This window comes from Anarhichas minor, unplaced genomic scaffold (assembly GCF_050575085.1).
Source record: "Anarhichas minor isolate MPS153535 unplaced genomic scaffold, ASM5057508v1 ptg000024l, whole genome shotgun sequence".
Classification (NCBI taxonomy): Eukaryota; Metazoa; Chordata; class Actinopteri; order Perciformes; family Anarhichadidae; genus Anarhichas; species Anarhichas minor.
This window is the reverse complement of record NW_027466470.1, coordinates 7,544,012-7,565,673: the sequence shown is the minus strand read 5'-3', so window position 1 is coordinate 7,565,673 and position 21,662 is coordinate 7,544,012. Positions and strand designations below refer to the sequence as shown.

General features: G+C 38.8%; 2 protein-coding genes across 2 annotated transcripts; one reads left to right on the top strand and one right to left on the bottom strand.

Annotated features, from left to right (window-relative positions):
• Window positions 1-64: 64 nt before the first annotated feature.
• samd7 (sterile alpha motif domain containing 7) lies at window positions 65-3,551 on the bottom strand. Its single transcript, XM_076098669.1, has 8 exons — window positions 3,449-3,551; window positions 2,941-3,064; window positions 2,551-2,675; window positions 2,358-2,439; window positions 1,577-2,244; window positions 1,366-1,481; window positions 1,170-1,280; window positions 65-814 (listed from the first exon to the last, which is right to left on the bottom strand). The coding sequence occupies exons 1-8, from the start codon at window positions 3,549-3,551 to the stop codon at window positions 575-577; spliced, it is 1,569 nt and encodes a 522-aa protein (XP_075954784.1). The 3' UTR covers window positions 65-574.
• Window positions 3,552-18,200: 14,649 nt separating this feature from the next.
• LOC142956628 (apolipoprotein D-like) lies at window positions 18,201-19,456 on the top strand. The gene is made up of 4 exons (XM_076098293.1): window positions 18,201-18,317; window positions 18,748-18,869; window positions 18,985-19,070; window positions 19,221-19,456. Exons 1-4 carry the CDS (start codon window positions 18,201-18,203, stop codon window positions 19,454-19,456), a joined length of 561 nt encoding a protein of 186 aa, XP_075954408.1.
• Window positions 19,457-21,662: the final 2,206 nt, after the last annotated feature.

Below are 21,662 nucleotides of genomic sequence, written 5' to 3'. Positions count from 1 at the left end.
CTCATAATATGTGATTCTTGTTATTCAATTATTTATTCCAAGCCATACTAGTAGTGATTTCTAGGTAGAAAAACACTTTATTTACAATCCAACAAACGTAAAAGTGTATCAAACATCTCACTTAGATATTTCATTATTCGATAATAAAACCATTCCCATATTATTTCTATGGTCCTTATGATGCCCTACTGGAGAAATGACGCTTAGCAGCTTGAAAAATAAGAACGTTTAAAGCTACAGTCAGACGTTTAGAGGCCTGTAATGTAAAGAAGAAAAGGAAAATTGAATTGGACCGTCTTATTGCCTCATATCTCACACATCAGTTTCACTCAACTGTGCTTGTTAAAAATATATGCACATATATAAATAAATATAAAATACAAATATTTAGCATATACCTGGGCCAAGTGTGAACTTATACATAAAAAAAAGTAGCAAATAGTAAAAAAAAGAAAAAAAAAGCATCTTCAATCCAGTTAATCATAATGTAAACAAATCCAGGACTGTGTCAGTCAGGCAGAGCCATGCATGCTGTACTGTAGGTGCAGACTGAGGTCTGCATTATCAGTTCTGATCAGGCTGTCTCACTGCTGGCAGATGGAGGGGAATTGTTTTCTGTCTCATGCAGGTGCTCTGTGGACTTGAGGACATCAGGGTCACTTGGACTCGCCATCATCTCCTCGCTGTTGCAGTTCACAGGGGAGCCGTTCTCTGATGAGCGGTCTGCAGCAGGCTTCTCAGGATTGGCCTGCAGTGTGGCGTTGGAGAGTGGCAGGTTCATCATGTACAACATGTTGCCCAGACGCCTGGACACCTGTGGAGGAATGAAGACAGTTGACACATAATAGTGTTTGCAAATGTGTCTGTAAAGGAATGATGAGTGACCTGCATGTAGAGAACTCTACTGTAATATACCGTACAGATTTTAAAGACCACAGAGGCAAATGTGTGATTTCAGATTTTGGAATCTGTGAGTCAAATCGATGATAGACTCAAAAACTGAGACAAACAAAGGCCATGACAAGCTTCACCAAAGTTACATTTCGTGAAGAGTTATTGTATGGCTTTGCACAGGCATTCCTGAGTTTTATTTTAAAGTAGCACACATCCCATCTTTGAAGGGATCAAGTCTTGATTGTTCAGGGCTCAGTCAGAGTTCGTGTTTCTACCTGTGAGCGGATCTTAAGAGCTGGTCCCAGTTTGAGTCCCAGTGTGTCCAGTAGGTGCTCCTCTGACAGGAGGGGCAGCGTCTCGCCATCAATCATGTGGTCCTTGAACGTCTGCAGAGTGAATTCACACCACATTAGCACAACAAAGACACAACAAAAAGAGTAAAGACAGATTGAGAAAACTGTAGAAACCAACCTGAGCGTATTCTGAACATGTGGGTACGCTGTTGATAAAGTTGTAAACATCATTGACTGTCCACTTCCTTAGGTCTTCGGAAACCTCATCACTGTTGAGAAAGAGATTGGGTGGACCTGGAAAAAATAGTGACATACATCTTTGTTGGTGCTGTAATATACACATGAAATTAATTTGCTGAAATAATATATTGTAATCTATCTTAACTCACCAGGTGGAAGGAAACCATTTCCAGGGACTGGGAACATGTAAGGCATGCCTGGGAGTGCTCCGCCAGTGGAGGGATACATGAATTTCTCTTGGAAAGCTGAACATTGATTGTCTTTATCATTTGCACCACTGTTGGCCACATCCGACCCATCTCGACTGTTCATACAGGCTTTTCGTAGACCAGGCTCCCCCTCTTTATAGTTCTTCCTGCTTCCAGCAGAGAGTTCAGAGTCGATTTTTGCTTGATGGTGTGTCTTGCTGGAGGGACACTCCTCTCCCATGTCCCCCTTTGCGTCCACCTCTTTCTCCTCCCCCGACGTGGCTCCCGGGCTCTGCTCTACACTTTTATCTTCAGTTTGGCCCTTCAGGTTGGACACATGGCTCTCTGCGGTCTTGTGAATGTTCGGCCTCCTGCCAGCCCTGCGTCCCCTCTCTCTGTGCAGCGTGCTGATTGGTGGGTAAGGGCTGGCCGACATGAGGATGCTGTTCGAGTGCAGTTCATCCAGGGTGGGACGGTGGACGAAGACATCGTGGCCGTCTGGCATGCGCTGACGACCTCTGAACGCCATGGGGTTGGAAGGGTACGACATGTGATTTTCAATTCCCATAAGTCCCTTCTGGTGGGCATTCTCCAGCTCCTTCTGGTGCAGGATGGCATTCATCTCCATTCTGACCAGGAGCACACACACATATTAGACATATTTAAGCAACGATAATGATGGAGCCACACTATGCAGGTGGAATGTTTCTGTGAGATGCTGAGGATATTCTGAATGCACTACCTGGCTATATTTTGCTTGTGAATGAACTCCTGTCGCCGGGCCACTGTTTCCATGGGCTCTTGGGGCAAGAAGCCATAGCCAGCTGAGAAAAACAAAAAGGCAGACGAGTGTTAACGCTTGTTCAAATTCTTTAGGACGAAACGGACAGGTTGTAATTTCTTTTCGGTATGAAACTGAATCGAGCCATGCTCACCTGCTCCAGGGTAAGCTCTCCCAGGCAGGACGTTGGCGTGGTGAGGTAGAGGTGGACCCAGGTGAGGGCCCATGTGCATTTGTCTGCCGTCGGATGCTACCATCTCGGAGGGGGGAACCAGCTCTCTGATGAAGGAAAAGCATGGAAAATCAGTCAGCTAGACATAATATCAAGGGATAGATAACCAGCTGTAATAATTGCTGTTTTGTTAATCACTAAGGTACATTTTGTAGTTAATAAAAACATTTTCGCTGTGAAACATGCATCAGATATTTCTCTCAAGCATCCATGTCTTCTTCACTTATGCACTGTAACTGACACTTCTCAGGGGTGCCCTTCCCCAAAGAGCTATACCCTCTTTGGGTTGTAAGTGTGTATTCAGGTACAGACCTCTCCATGAAGCGAGGCTCGAACTGCGCTGGGACCCCCTGTAACCTCTGCTGCCCCTGGGAGAGGATCTGGGGAGCCATGGCCATCTGGTTCCTCATTATCAACTCTTGCCTCTGCCTCAGCTCTGCAAGAGAGAGAAAAAAAACACAACAGGTCAGTGAATGTCGGGGAAGCCAGTTTAGCTGAATGCCGTGAAACCGAAAGCTGGAGACTGCAGGTACAACTGAGCAGGTAACGATCCACTAAAATCAATACATGGCAGTCAAGGTCTGAAAGTTGGTTTAACCTGTTTAGAACTTCAGATTGGACAATTTATATGGAGCCAGCAAATGTGTAAATAATAAACCCATTATACATCTATAGAAACTCTTGTGATTGTCTAAGTTCTGCACCTATTCTTAATTAACTGTGATTTATTGGAAAAATTCAGTTTTTCACGTTTTCTTGGACTCATATTCATATTTTATGCTGTTGTTTGCCTCGTCTCCTCCATGTTTTCGTTTCTCACCTCCAGCTGACATGCCGTTGACTAGACGGTACCAGTGCTTCTCATCCAAAGCCCCCTGCTCTCCCAGCGCTGTCATCTTCCTCAGCTGCTCTCTTGGGGTCATGACACACCTGAATGCTGTTGAAGTTTAAAAAGAGGATGGAACATGTGACAATTACTTTGATCAACTGATTACTGTAATATGTCATTATATATAGCTATATATAGCTTTAAAGTATACATTCATAGAAAATGTAATTTGGATGGATGAATACATTTAGTAATTTGTCATCAGTGCCACAAGGAGGCAGCAAATATCTATATGTTAAAGAGTCTCATTATGGTCACTGTGCTGTCCTGTTATTTTCCAAAAGAAGAAACATCACACACACACACACACACACACACACACACATATATATATATATAGATATATATATTAAAAACAACAGGCAAAACACATTTATTTAAGCAGAGCTGTAACAATGAAATATCTATATTTAGTCTGGCACAATAAAATATAGCCTAGATAATCAAATGTGTTAAAAGGGGACTTCAATAAACTGCCAATATGGGATCCATGTACACACACAAATTTGTTCCCTAACCTTCGATCCTTCCTCTCACCTCTTACCTCCAGCCTTGCATTAAGCATTGATCTTTAACCAACCTTAACCCTTACCCTCACCGTAACGTAAACCTAATCCTAAACTTATGTTTAACACCTAAATCCAAATCCTAACCTTAATACTGACGCCTTAAAATGTGGAGACCAGAAATTATTGTCCTTGTTTAGAAGATTTTTTCATCTTTCTATCCTTACCAGAACATCTGGTCCTAAGCATAGAAATAAAAGCACACTCACACACTCACATACATACTCCAAATGGCCATTCTGTTTTTTGCTGAGCCAGCAGCTTGTGTAAACAAGCACAATCGACTTAGACACCTCCAATTAGCCTTCTACGCTGCAGAAATCCCATTACAATATATGATACTGTAAACGACAGCGCAATAATCCAGTTCTGCTAATCCAGGACCAGGGTGTGCAATATGGTTATGGGTAGTTGAATGTGAGTCTGCACAGAAGGTCACCACCCACCTCTTTATATTATATTAGTTTATAGTGATCTCTCTTCTCCACTCGGCCGTCCCCTCCCTCAAGAGAAATGCTGTCATAAGACTTGCCCCGAGGCCTTGAGCATTATCGACAGTCCCTCAAGTTCCCTCTGAAGCCCATTTAATCTGAGGGCTGTAATCCGCCTATTAAACCTGCAACAGTCTGCTAGCTACATCTGCTGACCTGCCTGAGACCGCCCTGCTGGCCCGTCCAACCCCCATCCCCACCTTCCCAGGCTCCTGCCACCCCCAGGATCCTATTAGCTAAGTCCTGGCTATACAGCACTTTAAAGGGATGTGTTGGAGGTAATCCGCACGTTTAGAGTTTTACCCTCTGCAAACCTTGCCTGTAAGCATCCCGAACAATACACCCTAAGTGCTAAGCCTATTAGCCTCCATTAGCTCCCAGGATGTCCTAAAAACACCTTGGGGATAAATCTGGGGATGCAATCGGTTTATGTGAAGCTATGTGGCGCAAACACACGCACGCTGCCTTCACCTACTTCTCTGCCAATGTCATAACAGCTAGCATCAGCAAATGAGAAGAAATGTATTTCAACATTTATGCTTCTATAATTCCCAAGTGGGCACTAAGCTCTGAGCCTCAGGGCGTTGTGTAATGTATTATCGCCTTCGTATTCTCTCCACTGGGAAATGAATGATTTACACTTTTTACATGTGATATTGTAAACAGCTGTACATTTTTCAAGCTGATTTGACTTTTTTTGAACAGCTTACACACGTAACAATTAAATATAGAAAGGAAAATAGACAAAATGGAAACCAAGAAATAAAAGTTTGATCCTTGAGTTTCTACAGAAACAGAAAATAAGCAACACAAACTGTGAACTGCTGTTGCTATACAGGCCGGTGTTAGCACCAGATTGTGCCTCCCTGTGTGTCCCAGAGATAAGCCGCCAGTTTTCCAAGAAATGCATATGAAGGGATATTTGAAAAACTATTTCTGAATATTTCCAGGATCCCAAAAGAATCTTCTGACCATCTGGATAAAAAAAAAAAATTGAATTTGCTGCACGATAACAAAATATTTTTTCTCAAGCTGTGGCTGTTTTCTTCAGGTAGACAGAAATTACATAATGTGCTTGCTCTTTTTTTTTTAAACAAGCAAAAATAATGTTATTTTGCATGAAATATTGACGTATTGTAATGCCTCTAGCTTTATTACCAATACAAATGAACATTAGGAACCTGCCTTTTGTAAGCTCACAGTTCAACAGGACAGACATTCAAAACAACACACGAATAATAAAACCATCTTATACATAAAAAAATATTAAAATAAACAAAGTACCATGAAGATAAAATATAAGCTAAAGACAAAATAGCTTAAAATGTAAGAAGTTTGCTAATAATGCCACTGATAATATTATTTTTATTGTGTTTTGCTTTGTGCAAATTGAGTGAAGAGATCTTCTTTTGGATCAGGAAACCGAGTCAGAATTTGGGTTACAGGTTAAAATAATTTTTTATGGTGCAGCAATTCATGCAGATGTTTAAAAGAATCTTCATAATTCTATGAATATAGAACAGTGGTAAGTGTTGTTAAACCACGTGTTATTTCCAGATTAAAGGCCCGGGTATTTTGTTTTTTGCAAATTGCACGTTTAGCTATGTAAATATAATTTGGAGATAAAACATGAGAAACACAAAGTGTGGCTTGTGAAGAATCCTTTGTTAAAGCCTGTTCGGTCACCGCTAACACATTAATTAGGTTTTGTTTTACGTCTTTTAAGTGAAGTTTTAGACTCAACATATACCGCCGTAACACATCTTCAAACCTGACCGTGCTCAAACTTTTTACTGGATCATACATGGAAGTTTCAAGCAGTGTTTTGTGAGTGAAAGTGTCATTACAGGTGAGCTCTAAAAACTCTTATGCCTTATTTCCACAACAAACAGAGGCAACACCGCAGCTGCCAAATCCGGGGATTGGACTCCTTGGATTTGCTGTTGCCTGGTTAATCTCATTACAAGAATGAATTAAAGGGAAAAATTGCTGACGACGTAAATGGAGCCCTGAGGAGGTCATATCAGACAAGACAGAAGAATTGTCTGGTCCTTCTTAATCCCCCTTAACACAACATGATAAAGCAATGTTGTATTCTGTCAGTTACAAGAAGCAGTTTAGATTTTATGAGAATTTGAAGCGGCGAGCTGCCGGTAGTATTGATTTAAGAATTAGTTGTGGTGTGATAACCTCACATGAAAAAGTGTTGAGAAAGCTGATTGAAAGGATCAAATTAAATAATATCAATAGGCCTGTATAGAAATATATGGTTTAATGTAGACCCAAATCATCAGTTGATAAGAACCTCAAGCTAAATCATCATGGATTTTAGCATCATTTTCATTTCCATAAGCGCTATTTACAGAATCTGGGCTAGTGATTAGATTAATTATCTAGATTTCAAGGCTGTTCCTCTAATCACACTGGCTTTTAGAGTAATAATTTACTGAGGGATCGGTAGCCTTTCATACAGTTTACAGCTCACATTATGTATAACAACATTTACCATTTGAAAGTTTTGCATTTTTTTAGCATTGCGATGAAAATATTCATCTAAGTGCACGGATTCTAAGGTTGTTACTGTTAGTTTTGATATACATACATATACATACTGAGGCATTAGACTTATATTACATACTCTGGAATAAACTAAGTCGATTTTGTGCTTTTACAAGAACAACGGCAGATTAAATGTGACGTACAACTAAAACACAATTTAAACAAATCAATCACAAGGACAGAAAAGGGGAAATGGACGGAGAAATATTGAAAGAGGAAGTTTTGATGGACTTACCTTCAAGTTCACACCAGTGAGCAGAGCTTGGAACTGGTTTTTGTCCCAATTCAGGCAAAAAGCCAAGTGGAAAAGGTAAAGGAAAAACCCTTTTGTCAGCTCACAGACTGTCTCTCACTTCTGTCCCTCTTTCACTTCCAATGACTGTAAATGGCCTCCCACTAACCAGCCAACGGGTCTGAGCTCAGTCTGCTGCCAGCTAACTGCCTTAACTAAAAAATAACTTTTAAATACCGATTCATTTCATCTCCATTAGATGGCCTTATCTCCTGCGGTAAGCCCTCCCTGTCCTGACATCACTATGATCTCCCGTCCAACTGCTTGCAGCACTTTGCAACTGATGTGTAATTACTGAAGAAGCACCATGGTCGTAAGCATGGAGTGCTAAACCTCTTTCAACGTTTACCTCACTAATCCCTTGTTAGCACTTTAGACCATAGTTAAGACACCTAAATGCTTAGCTTCCTTTTCCAGTGGTAAAATGTCCAACCCCTTCTTAACTGCTCTAAGGCCACATGCAGAGCAGTTACATGATGCTGGTTGTAGACTTTAAAAATCCAACTGATCAGCCTTGTTTTTGTTTTTCCCTCACATGTCTAGCCTGGGTGTCAGAAATATTGCGCTCCCCAGGGTGCCAAGGGGTCGACCCAAACATGCTTGGTGGTAATTTGCTAGAAATCCGACTAAATCTTGGCCGGATGATCCTCTCAGACCCCTTAATCTGACAGTTTGTGCTCACCAACCGCTTACAGCAAGGCCCTGAATGATGTTTTCTTTAATACCGGGTGGGCAGAAAGGTGTGCACAGTTGGTGGGCTGAGAGGTAATTTTGCTTAACAGCAGACATGATATGAAGGAGGGGCCAGTGTGGTGTTTCTATCGGCTTCTACAGTCTGCAAGACAGCAAAGAGGTCCTGGAGAGTTGAGTGATCCTAGAGGTCAGTGATCCCCTGTGTTGTTAAACATTTACACACGTTTCCAGTTTATTAGGTACATCAAGCTGTATGGTCATTTCGGAGGTATTGTATTAAACTGACAGGTGTTTCTATTATTTTCTGCACCACAAACTACGTCCTCCAAAGTGTCAGTTGAATCAAAACCTTCATGAAGGTAGGATTTATTGCAGGACTCGATAACAGCACATTACAAAAAAGGCCAAAACCAGAATAAAAAAAACTATTTATTTATCTTTTTATGGCGGAGAAAATCCTAAATCTTTTATGTTTTTATTCATGAGAAGAATGTAAACCCCCCAACAGGGGGTATATATATACAGTATATGCATGTATATTTACTTATTGTCTTTTCTTATTTTTGGTAGAGCATTATTCAGTATCAGTTCTTTTCATCAACCGCCTCTGTCAGCTCCAAATCTACTCTACCAAATACTTCGGTTTATGACCAAAAACCTGCAAAACATTCCCATCCGCCTCAGCTGTACTTTGAGTTTAATGCTAATCTAGCTTACTGTGCCTAAATACAGACTGACAGAGCTGCGACCTGCTGATTGGTGTGCTAAAGTGTGTTCTTTTATCAGCTGGGTAAAATTAAAAAAATCTGATAATATAATGCATTTACTAGATTTAAAAGAAAATCGATGCAATCATTCTTTGAACTGCTTATTCGGGGTGGCAGTAGCTCAGTCTGTGGGGGCTTGGCTTGGGTACCGGAGGGTGGCTGGTCCCCTTACAGAGTGTAGACTGGTAACTGGAGAGATGCCCTGAGCAATCATCAAACCCCTAACTGCTCGGGCATGTCCATGGGCAGCCCAATAGCTTTGACATCTCTCCATTAATGCATAGGTCCTGTTTGTGTGTGTATGTAGGAAATCACTCATCACACCATTACAGTACATTACATTACATCAAATTCAGGCTTCTACCCTCAGCATGCTGCAGCACAGATACACAGACACATTAATGAGTTGCTGTGGGAAGGTTTCCTCTCTGTTCAGTGATCCAGGTGTGTTGATCAGGTGCCTCATCCTCTTGTTCTTCGCAGGCAGGAGTGGGACCGGGTGTGGCCTCGTGGTCCTGTAGCATAATTGTGGAGGGATGTTGCACAGAGCTGGTACCAGTGACCCGACCATTCGTTTTAATAAGCTGGGTCAATCACCTGTGACCTTTCACTGAGATCTGCTGCTGCTGGATGTGTGAGTTTCGTTAGTTGGAGGGAAGCGGTTACAATCATAACATACAGGAACTCTTAAAACGGTATAATTTCTGTTTAATTAATCGACAGGAGTTGTTAACAAGCCCTTTAACTTTACAACTTTAACGTTTTAAGTTTTGTTACAATCACTATACATAAACATATCTGAGGAACACGTGTGTGTTTGTGCAGTAAAAACAAGTAGGTTGATCATTTTTACTGAAAAGAGACTAATAAAGGGCTTAGGAATTAAGAGAGCAGAGCATTAGGACATCTAAACCGCTAATTAAAGAATCTCCTTGTTGTAAGCTTTTTATGAGGGATTTCTGTCCATCTTGTTTGCAGCCAGCATTATAGAGTCACAGTGAGGCGAAGGGATCAGAGCAGGTTTAAGGTCCAGAAACACGCCTGGCTATAAATTCACTAAGTTTGCACACACACACCCGTCCATCTTCTAATTACAGAAACAATTCTTCCCCATTGAATGAAAACTGTACCAAAGCTGTAATCCCTCAAATGTAGAAGCATTACGTCATTTACACTCTGTGGAAATCTTGTTTAGGTCTTGATTACCTTGAGATCCTGAGTAGGATTCGTTAGGATAAAGAGTCCCTGAAATAACTGACAAAGCCTTTAGATCCTGGTTGTATTACACTCAGGAAATAATCACTGACACAGAACGACTTTTAAGCAGTGGTCTTTTAACAATACCGCTCTGTAAAAATATTCCTACATTGAAGATTTCAGTTAAGTATACAAAAGTTTTAGGCCTGGGTGATTATTCAATATGATAATTTATTGCCTTTCAGACGAATCATATCGTGATAAAATCAACATATCATAGTGATGTGCAGCATTTTTATGTTGCAGCTAGTGGAGTTGGGACTCATTCCAATTGCTTCATATACTGCTGTGTAGTTTAAGCTATACATGATATTTGTTTTATATATTTATTTGTTGATATTTTATATCAATAATTATCTATAAAGTAACTAATAACTAAAGCTTTAAAATGAGTGTTGTGGAATAAAAAGTAAAATATTTTCCCCCCGAAAAGTATTGGAGAATGGTAGTATACAATGCAAATACTCAAGTAAAATAAAAATACCTCAAAATTGAACTTAAGTACAGTACTTGAGCAAAGGTTACTTTCCACTACTGTTCAAATGTGCTGCTTTTATACATTTTTTATCACTACTATCAACTACTTAATGCAAAAAAAGACATCATTCTTCCTCTGATTATAGACTTGGAGTCAGAAAAACAATTAAGATCATCATCAAGGGAATAAATATAATTTTAGTGAGAAAGGATTTTAGGCAGGTAACTTGCCATCTCCATCAATAAAAGAAGAATAAATACCATAGCCCTGTGACAGTTAGTCTCAAGTGGGCTGATCTGAGGCAAAGGGAAGTCATGCTGCAAAATGCTGCTTTACAATGTAAACAATGCTTTTTCACTAACATTGAATCATGGTTGAGTGTTGTCTTTAACGATGGATACAAAAATATAGCAATTTAAAAAAACTTTTGAGCTAACTGCTAATATTAGCAATTTAACACGCTCACAGTAACGCTCAAATCCTCTGAATGTTAAATACAGTTCCTAACAATCTACTGTACTTATCCACAGCAGCACTTCAGTAATCTAACTTTTACACTAACTTGTTAGTCATTTATTTTTCTGTCAGAGGCTTTTATGGGAACAGGTGCCATTTCTCACACAACTTTCTCAAAAAGAACCTCGCTAGTATAGTATGAAGGAGGAGCTGCTGAAAAACGGATCTATAAAAACACCGGCAAAAACTCAAAACTTCACTGCTCCCCAGTAATACAGGTACGCTAGCAGCAGGTGTGATTCTCCCCTTTTTCTCCACCGCTGTCTCTTTTTCTGAATATCTAAATTAATTCACTATCTTTAATTCTTAAATCTAAATGACCAAACAGTATTTTTCGTTCTCTACAGGTTGTGGAGAAAAGATGAATGCCATCCAGGTGATTTCCCTCACTCTGCTGTCCGTTTTGGCGGCCAACGCTCAGGTCATCATGCCAGGAAGATGCCCCAAGCCTGCCGTGCAGGAGAACTTTGATACTGCCAGGGTGAATACCTAACCTTTGTTTTTACTTCAATATATTCTGTATGGAGACAAACAAATCCAGAAGTTAACAAATTAGGCCTCCCAGGGTGACAACTTGTAACACTAAACAAAAATTGCCAAGATTCTGCAGCTCTTCATCAACAACATCTTAATTTCATGCTCTTGCTCTGCAGTATCTTGGTAAGTGGTATGATGTCCAGAGACTGCCAAATACTTGTAGTTGTTGGTGTCTTCAACAGCGAGCTGCTGTGAGTACTCCGCCTGCATCAAAATGTGTTTTTTTATGAAGAGTTGGACCACAAAAGTCCCACTAAAATTCCCTTTCTGAAGCAACACATGAGATATACAGGAGGTCTATTTTACTGACCAAGCTAAAAAGAAGTTAATCAATAAATATGTTGTGAGACCTGTAACAGTTGAATTGGTTAAATTGTCTAATTCTGTTAGTTAAACTATTAGCTCAAACTATATTTTGCAAATATATTCCTTCCAGGATATGATTGTAATTTACATTTACTCAATGACTGAAATACAATATTGAGAACATTTTACTTCACTTGAGTATACATTTTTTTATGCTGTTTAGTATCCTTTCTCCCCCCCAAAAGGAAACTTGGCTAAAAACCAACAAGATAAATGTGAAAATTACACACAAGATGAATAATAAGCACAAACGAGATGCAAAATATCTAAATATCTCAGTGCTCCAGTACAGAGGAAACCAGTATCAAAGCCGCCAAACTAATATTCTGTGAACTAAAGAAATGCATTTTTCATGTTGTGGACTTTCCCCTAATTAGATTTGTTTGAGTTTAAATGTATCATCTGCTCATTTGCATGGCTTAAATATTTTACATGTTCTTCCCAAAATCGTGATCCCCAAGATAGTTTGTATGCTATTCATGTCAGTGAGAGATGGTTGCATGAATCACCCGAAACTCTTAGTGTCCATTTAATTATTAAGAAATAGTTATAAACAGTGTAGATATTTTGAGAAATGTGTGTATTCGCTTACTCCTTGCAGAGAATTAGTTTGATTAGAAGACCGATATTGGTCTCATGTTTGTCTGGTAAATATTAAGCTACAGCTAGCTTGGTTAGCTTAGCATTAGCTCAGCATAAAGACTGGAAACAGGGGGGAAACAGCTATCCTGGATCTGTATTCACCTCTGAAGCTCACTTAGCATGCTCTTTAATCCAAGCAAAAACCAAAGGGAGACTAAAAGTAAATTCTATCACCTAAATTAAAACCAGAAATTGTTTTACATTTAATTTGTTTGTACATATTAAACAAACCCAATAAAGTGTTAATTAGTGAGCTTTAGAGTTGCTGGAAAGACAGATTTTTGTTACAGAGCCATGCTAGCAGTTTCCTCCTTTTTCCAGTCTTTCTGCTAAGCTAAGCTAAGCTAACTACCCACTAGCATCATATTTACTGGACAAAGATGAAAGTGGTATTGATTTTCTCATAAGCAAGAAAGTGAATAAAGGTATTTCCCACCTGCCTTTACATTTACCTAAACAAAGTAAATGTATTTTATCAGCAGCTCTTTCCTTTTACCAGGACGGACATTAAAAGTAGGCATTCTGGTTTTTATCACCAACAACAAACAAAATCGCTCCAATGTTGCCAGCATCAGTCTTCCAATCTCCAAACATAAGTGCTGTCTCAGATGAACACTTACTGCATCTTCCCGCTTTTATTGACCTCAAGCCATCTGAGTGTTTACTAAAGCCCACACATGTGTGAGGAAAGATTAATTGGGCACAGGTGCACCTGGTTTTCTTGATGCTCCCACAGCAGCTCTCTGTATTCACTTTTAATCTCTGCCCTGCTCTTACAAGGTGCTGCAAGGGCCTTGGAAACCACTTTGCACGGGAAATGGGTTGTGACTGAAGCAGTCCGTAGCGGTTTATCAACAGCAGATATGTAGAAAACAGAATCAGACAAAGAGCTGCAATGGGAAGATGGTCAGAACTGCAGTGTATCGTGATAAACAACTGCTTTGAGTTTAATTTGAATTGGTTTATCATCACTTTCAATGCATTATCTACATCCTGAGTTTTCTAATGTGTGGTCTGGCAATGTATTAGAGAATAAACTATTGTCTCAACTATTAATAATAATTTACATCTGTTGACAGTGGTCTCCCAGCAGAAATGATGTAACCTCTTTTTAAGAAAAGTTTTTTTTTGCAGCTTTGTCAAAAACATTCAGAGGCAGATGTCCTTCGGTTCGAGGCCAGTTCGAGTTTTAGTTTGTCAGGGATGAAAAGATCAACCAACATTTTTTTATTTTTATAATTCAAACATCAGGTTTCTTGCATTTAACATAAAAAGACAATATTGAATACCAAACACATACCATATTAAAATTCTATACATACTAAATCTCAAATTATACTGTTTAAGCAGTTATAGCATAAAAACAAAATCCACATTAACTGCTTACTTTAATATGGAACCAATTTATTTGGCTAAAAATATATAAAAAGCATATTTTTTATCCTCCAGTTCACCTGCATTCCTCTGATACTAAACAAAAGATATATACTCCAGATACATTGATCTCGGTTGCAACACAATCTGTAATTGAACTGTTTTGTTTCGGATGAATGGAAAGTCAGCGGCTCTATCGATCGCCGGTGTTTTCTTTTACACTCGTACGGTCAAAACAATGTCAATGGTCACCTGAGACATGACCTCTGACCCTCCAGTGTGACACATTCTTAGGCATGTTTGACCAAAACCATGAAAATATAAGCAATGGGTTTCTTATTTTTGTTAAAGGATAACCACCAACTGAAGCAAATGTTAAATAGATGAAGTGTACTAAATGCAATGTAATACATATCTAGCTAAATGTTTAATCAAGTGTAATGATAAAATATAGATGCTTCTTATCTTCCTTAAAAATATGTGTTCTATGGAGCATGACATGCTTATTAAATTGGCACTCTAAGCCTTTACAAAGAAACAAGCTTGTTTAACATGCGGAACAGGGCGAGTTAGAGAGTCGTTGTGCATGTGTTCAGTATTTAAATGTAATTATGAGCAGGTGTGTAGGTTGTAATTACTTTTAGCTGATTCTTAGTTGTTTCTATGGATCTTGTTTTATAATAGCAAAATGTCTGTAATGTACATCCATTCAATTTCAATTCAATTCAATTCACTTCATTTGCATAGCCCAAAATCCCTCAGCAGCAGAAGGAAACATTCCCAAGGTTTATGTTATGTGTGTATTTGTGTGTTACGGCATACGTTACCGCATTTTCACTTCCACATGCTTAACTTTCAGTTTTTGTGTGTGCGTGCGTGTGTGTGTGTGTGTGTGTGTACACAGGTGCCAGGAGCCCCAACATGACCCATGTCACCCTGTCAGTCATGTCTGTTCATGTTCCTCTGTAGCATGTTTATCCCACAAACACACATTTAATAATTCTACTGTGCGTTTTGGATCTGACATTAGTTTGAGAAACACCGATTGACTAATTGATTGATTGATTGATTGATTGATTGATTGTAAGTGAGTTGAATACACTTATTGTAAGTCGCTTTGGATAAAAGCATCTGCTAAATAACTGTAATGTAATGTAATGTGATGTAAGTTAAATACTTCCTATTCCACTTCCAATGGGGCTTTTCTTATCACAAACACTTGTGTCAAAGCAGGAAAAAAACGCTGAGGTAACTAACAACATTAACAGGTGCTCAGTTTCATTTATGTTTGCCAATAAGCCCGCATGAACAGATCACAATGGTGATATAATTAATTACACCTGTTTGAAAAATCTGAATGTCGGCCAGGTGGTGGAAGGTTCAGTGGAATGCCACTAAGTACATTTACTCAAGTACTGTGCATGTTTCAAGCACTTGTACTTTACTTGAGTCTTTTCATATCATAGCAATTTATTGTTCTTCACTACATTTCAGAAGGAAATATTACACTTTTTACTCCTCTACATTTATTTGATATATGAATCAAAGAAAGTTTAATATACTAACAGTTAATTTAACATGTTAATGCTAAGCACAGCGGAGTCTAACAAAGTAGCTAATCCTATATTATTTTTCACATTATGTAGTATTATTTTCTTTTAAATTTCTGAAATCTGTTTCTCCATCTTTGAGCCAGTGAACCAGTGTTGTCTGTTCCTTCTTTGATCCTCTACTGGCCAGTCAGGCTCATTGCCTTCATCCAGGGAAAAACCTTCAACTTCAACTAGCTTTGATGTCTCCGGGTGCAGCTAACAAGTCATCCCTCTCTGAAGTGTATTAGCTGAAAATTGAGCCTTTTGATCTTTCTCTTCTTTAATTTGAACCTTGTTTGTAGCCGTGGGGCTTCGTGTGAAAGCAGACAGCATTAAACGGGATTTGTTTTTAATTGACAGTGTTTGGTATAATCCGTGTTGAGTGTTAAACAGCTGTGGTTTACTGCACCAGGACATTTCACATATTTCAATGCTGAGCTATACACTGAGAAATTTAAATTAGTTCAGTTCAAATAATTTTATGTTTTGTGTGTATTTTGCTGTGTTTGGAGCATGAGCGCTGCCAAATTCAATGATGGATGGATGATCCTGACTTTTTGAATTAATTGATTAAGTTGGCACACGTTCAGCACTTCATCATGTACACACTTACTTAAACTGCATGAGCATGTGATCAATCATTTTAAGAAAATATGAAGAAAAATAAGGCCAACCAGCAGCATTGAAATGCCTGCAGCCCCTTGTGTGTATGAATATGTGTATTACAGTAAAGTCGATACCAAAGAAAAGTAAACTCACTTATTTACTAATGTAGTTGAATTTGTTCACATTGAAAAACTACGTTTTAAGTTAGAAATGACAACTCTTAGTTTGATAAAGAATGATGTGTAGAATATAATGTAAAAGTAATTATACAATGATATATATATAATATATTATTGTATAATTACTTTTACAGTGTTCTGCTCAATGTGTAAAAGACTAAAACAGTCCATTCCTCTGCAGACACAAGCCACCATCAAATCAACGCATGCCAAAACCTTGCTTGTGTGAAAATGATGCTCCTGCACTAAGTCAGAATGGCTGAAAACCAACACAGAGCAGCAGAGAGGCTTCAGCTTACAGCACACTGGGCAAAAAAGGTCAGACAAGGGAAAAATATGTGGCTGTAAGAATCATGAATGTATGTGTCAAACATTATGAGACCAATGCCACATAATCTGTGCAATTATGAAACAAGACGAAGAGTCTAGCCTCGGAGGTTGTAATGCTCATTTAGTAATTTTTTGACTTCAGGAATGCCCTGATTGCACTCACACAATTACACGTTCACATTTTGAACCACAGTGTAATCTGCGGGCCAATGAGTCGCTTTTCTGTTTTGTGTCTTGTACTTTCCCCACCCAGATTACTGCCTAACCTAATGATGGTGCCTGATGTAAAGTGAGTGGATCGAACAGAAGCAAATAAAAATGTATGTCTGCACCACATTGCACGGTAATGGGTTACCCACCGAATAGTTGTCACTTGTCACACTGAGCTACAGATGCCAACCGGTTGGTGGCACTAGATGGAAAAGTCAGAAGATCACCAAAGCTTCAACAATTCATCCTTTGGGTAACATGAATGTCTGAATCACATTTCATGGGAATCCATCAAATAGTTGTTGAAACATTTCACTTCAAAATACAAATGTGAGCCTCATGGTATAACTACTGTATAGATGAAAAGTCAGGGGATCACCAACGATTCATTAAGATTCATTGTCTGGGGATGTTTAAAGTAGAAATTATCTTTGCAAACCAGTAGAACAGTGGGCGGAAAGACCGACATTACCAACTGAAGAGCCACGTCGCTAGCATAGATAAAAAAACAGTGAGCATCAGTGAGCTGTGACAAGAATGTGACAAAATATTATTGAATTAAGCTGAATCTAATTGATCAGTTTTTTTGTCCAACCAGGACTAAGTGGGGCGTTTTATTTCTACGGTTTGAAAATACATTAAATCTATTTTCATCCACATTAAAAATGACGTCTGAGTCACTCCTGAGAAATCCTCAAATATTTTATTGAAAAAAAAGAATTCACTTTCCTTCCCACCTAAACCAGAAGAACATCCTGATTGTTTAATAACAGTTCTACCCATGACTCCACTTTGCTAATAGCTTACTTCATGTCTGAAATAAAGCTGGCTCTACACAAAGACACCCATTGACGACACAACGTCACAGTGCTGCAAAACCTCACGGAGAGCAACGTCTCTAACTCAAATAACAGAATTTGTCCAAGGGAGAGAACATACATCTGAACCGCCAGGACACAGAGGTAACGACATATATTTGGTGATGTAAATGAATAACAGAATGGCAGGTTACTCACTTATCATTTTAAAAACTTCTTTGTAAGGAAGATTCATTAGCCTAAATTGATGTTGTATTTTTTGTGTTTAATGAAATTGTATAGAAAAATGTTCGTCAAGTAAACATTCACATTTAAAATACTTACTTTTTATATGACTTTATTTGATTTATATTATTTTTTATGTTGTGAAATCCTTGTCCTCTTGCAGGTAACAAAGACCTGTCTCGACAATGAAGTTATTTTCCGTTGTGGTTTTTGCCTTCATCCTCCCGCTCATCAGGGCTCAGGTTCCCCATTGGGGTCCATGTCCAGAGCCAGCGGTTCAACCGGCCTTCATCCTAAAACAGGTACAAGCTACTTCGAAGAGAAAATTATGAATAAATTGCCAGACTGATGCCCAGCGGTGTCCCATGGTGGTAGATGACGTGAACAGCTTTTCTCTTCTGCTGTATCTCAAAAAATACTGCAAACTGTATTTTTCCGCATGAACCACTGCTATAAGTGTCTGTTTTTCAAATGTGTAAAAGATTATGTATAGCATATTATGCATATTATGTATATATATAGTATAAATATGTCATATGTTGAGTAGAAGTGTAAAGTAGCATGAAATGGAAAGTTGAAGTCAAGATTGTACTGAAGTACAATAACTGAGTAAATGTAATCAGTGGTAAAAATATTTTTACTGAATCCACTAAAGCATGTAGATTTATTCGTACTCTCCGCTCACAGCGCTCTGAATTGTCTTTGAACTCGTGTGTGTCTTTGCCCTCACAGTTCATGGGAAGATGGTTTGAAATTGCCAAACTGCCGGCCCAGTTTGAGAAGGGCCGGTGCATTGAAACCAATTTCACTTTGAAGACAGACAACTCCATTCGAGTGGTCAGCTCTGAAATACTGTGAGTCCTATCTGCAATTTTCTTTGTGCGAATATGGATTCTAGAGGTAATATTTGCATGGTGTGTAAGTCCTCCCTTATTCCAACATGAAATTTGACTGTGTGGAATAAAACAGAAAAGCAGAGCTGAGGAAAATCGAAGGGACTGGAGTCATAGAGGACATGAAGAATCCGGCTAAACTGGGAATAAGTTATTCCTACGGTGAGAGAGACATTTTACAGTCAGTTGATGATGTTAGTGGACTTCTTAACAACAACATGCCTCTTAATTTTTCCTCTTTGTGTCAAATCAGGAGAAAACATTGTCGGCGATCTATTTTTGATTTCTGTTTTGTGCTTGTTACCATCACAGTCCTGCCTTACTCCCCTTACTGGATCCTGTCCACTGACTACGTGAACTCGGCCCTGGTGTATTCCTGCACTGACATCCTGAGGCTTTTCCACGTCGACTTCGCCTGGATCCTGGGCCGAACACGGACCCTGCCGGAGGCCACCGTCGAGAAAGCCATGGAGATCTTCGCGAAGAACAACATCGACGTGAGCAGGATGATTCCCAGCAGGCAGAAGGACTGTGACAAAACTCTCTGAGCAGCGATGGAAATGCAGCACAAGATGGTGCTGTTGTTAACAGGAGAGAAAATGATTTATTATCTGTTCCATAGAAAGCTTTCACTAATATCAAGATGATTATGAGGAGGGATGTAGTGGAGGTAGACTCAACTCAGTTTGTTTATGTGTGGAACACAACTTTCCTGCCTTTTAAAGACAAAAATATTTACAGCACAAAATAACTGCATGCCTATATACTCTGCACTATAGTTGATGACGTGAGTGTTTTTAACAGCGTAGGTGAAATAGTCATACACACCTTTCTATTCAACGCATCCTCCCTGTTTGTAATATTATATAATACATAATGTTCTGCACAGTTTAAGCCATTTAAGCTGCTATCTTTGTCATAATGAAACATATTGATGAATCATGTTGGAATCAAATAATACTGAGTAAATCTGATCTGTTAGACCACAAACTTACAGCATCTAATTAGAGTCAATAAACGTCAGTGAAACTTACTTATCTTCTATGATTCTGTGCAGCATCTGTTTAATCAAAACATTTAGTATGAACATCAGTGTGCAGGATTTCTATAGCCCCGAATGCGCACACACGCACGCACGCACGCGCGCGCGCGCACGCACGCACACACACACACACACACACACACACACACACACACACACACATAATGTGAACATATATGAAAAAGATGAACCCAGGACAATGGGAGTGGTCATAATAAGATAAAGAAAGAAACAAACTTGGTATTAAAGGTGTCAAGTATATACATTGTTAACCTCACAACATGTAGGTCTACGTGTATTATTTATTTGTTTATTTAATAATTATTTTGGCAGCATTTAACAGCTCAAATCACAAAAAGCAAAATAAATAAAAGTACTTTGAATTAATTAACAAACTGGTTTCCTTGGTGACTTCTGGACTACATACATATTAAAACCTGTGTGTATATAAAATAATTGATGACACCATTTTACCCATTATAGCTCACCTTAAACTGGCAGCGGAACCTTCGTGTCTTCATTCGACTTTAACGTCGGATTTATTTTGACCCGACACCGCATTAGCTTGGCTGTTTGTAGCCACTTTGGTGTAGCTTTCTTTAGCTTACTATTTTATGAATATTTGGCGATAAGACCCCGTGGTTCATCGATGCCACTAAAGGATCAGTCAAACTCGACGGTCACCATGAAACCAGCAGTGGATGAGATGTTTCCTGAGGGCGCGGGACCGTACGTTGACCTGGATGAGGTGTGTTAGCTAACTAGCGGGATAACTCATTAGCTTAGTTAGCTACGTAAACAGCTAGCGTTAGTTACGTAACGTTGTGCAGTTAGCGTTAGTTACGTAACATTATAGTTAGCTGTAACAACTAGACTGTGCCGTTATTAACCTTTTTTACAGACTTATGCGTTAATAGTTGAATGATCGTTTAACGTTAACTGCTTAATGTTGCAAATAATAGCTAAAATAACAATAATTTCAACAATAATCTTAATGTTAATGTAAACGCAGCATGACTTGTATACATAATAGTTATTTGTTTTCTATTTTTCCGACTTTTTTTACATGCATTAAACATATTCTTTATACTATGAACTTCTGCATATTCAATATTTATGTTCCTTGACTTTTAGTTGACTAGTTGGTCGTTTTGATCTTAGTCGAGTAAGATCAGTCATTTTTTAAGCTTGTTTTCATGCTGAATGACTTATTTCCCATAAAACGTATGAGCACATCTCAGGTTTAAGCAAGTTTTAAAGTGGAGCTTTTGTGTGATTCTTTGTGGAGAAATTCAGTTTTACAGACCTGTCGATTAAATCAACTAATTGTTTAATTGTCCAAATCGCATGAGTGTTAGTCGACAAGAATTTCTTTGGTCGAGGACAGCCCTATAATTTACTCTTTATATATATATATATATACAGTATATATATATATGTATATATATTATACACCAAGGCAAATTCCTTGGTGTTCAGCTTCGTTGTCCTTGTTTTTAAGCTGTATGTGTATTTCTACCTTCATGTAAATGGTTCTGTGTGTAAATGCATTGAGAGCAACTTAAAGCTGGAGTCAAATACCTTTTAAAGTGTGTACACACATACTTGGCCAATAAACAAAGTTTGACAAAAAGCTGCCTCTTGGATTGACAAGCTGTGAAGTATTCAGAAGTAGGGTTTATCATTATCTACCGTGTAAACCATCACATAAG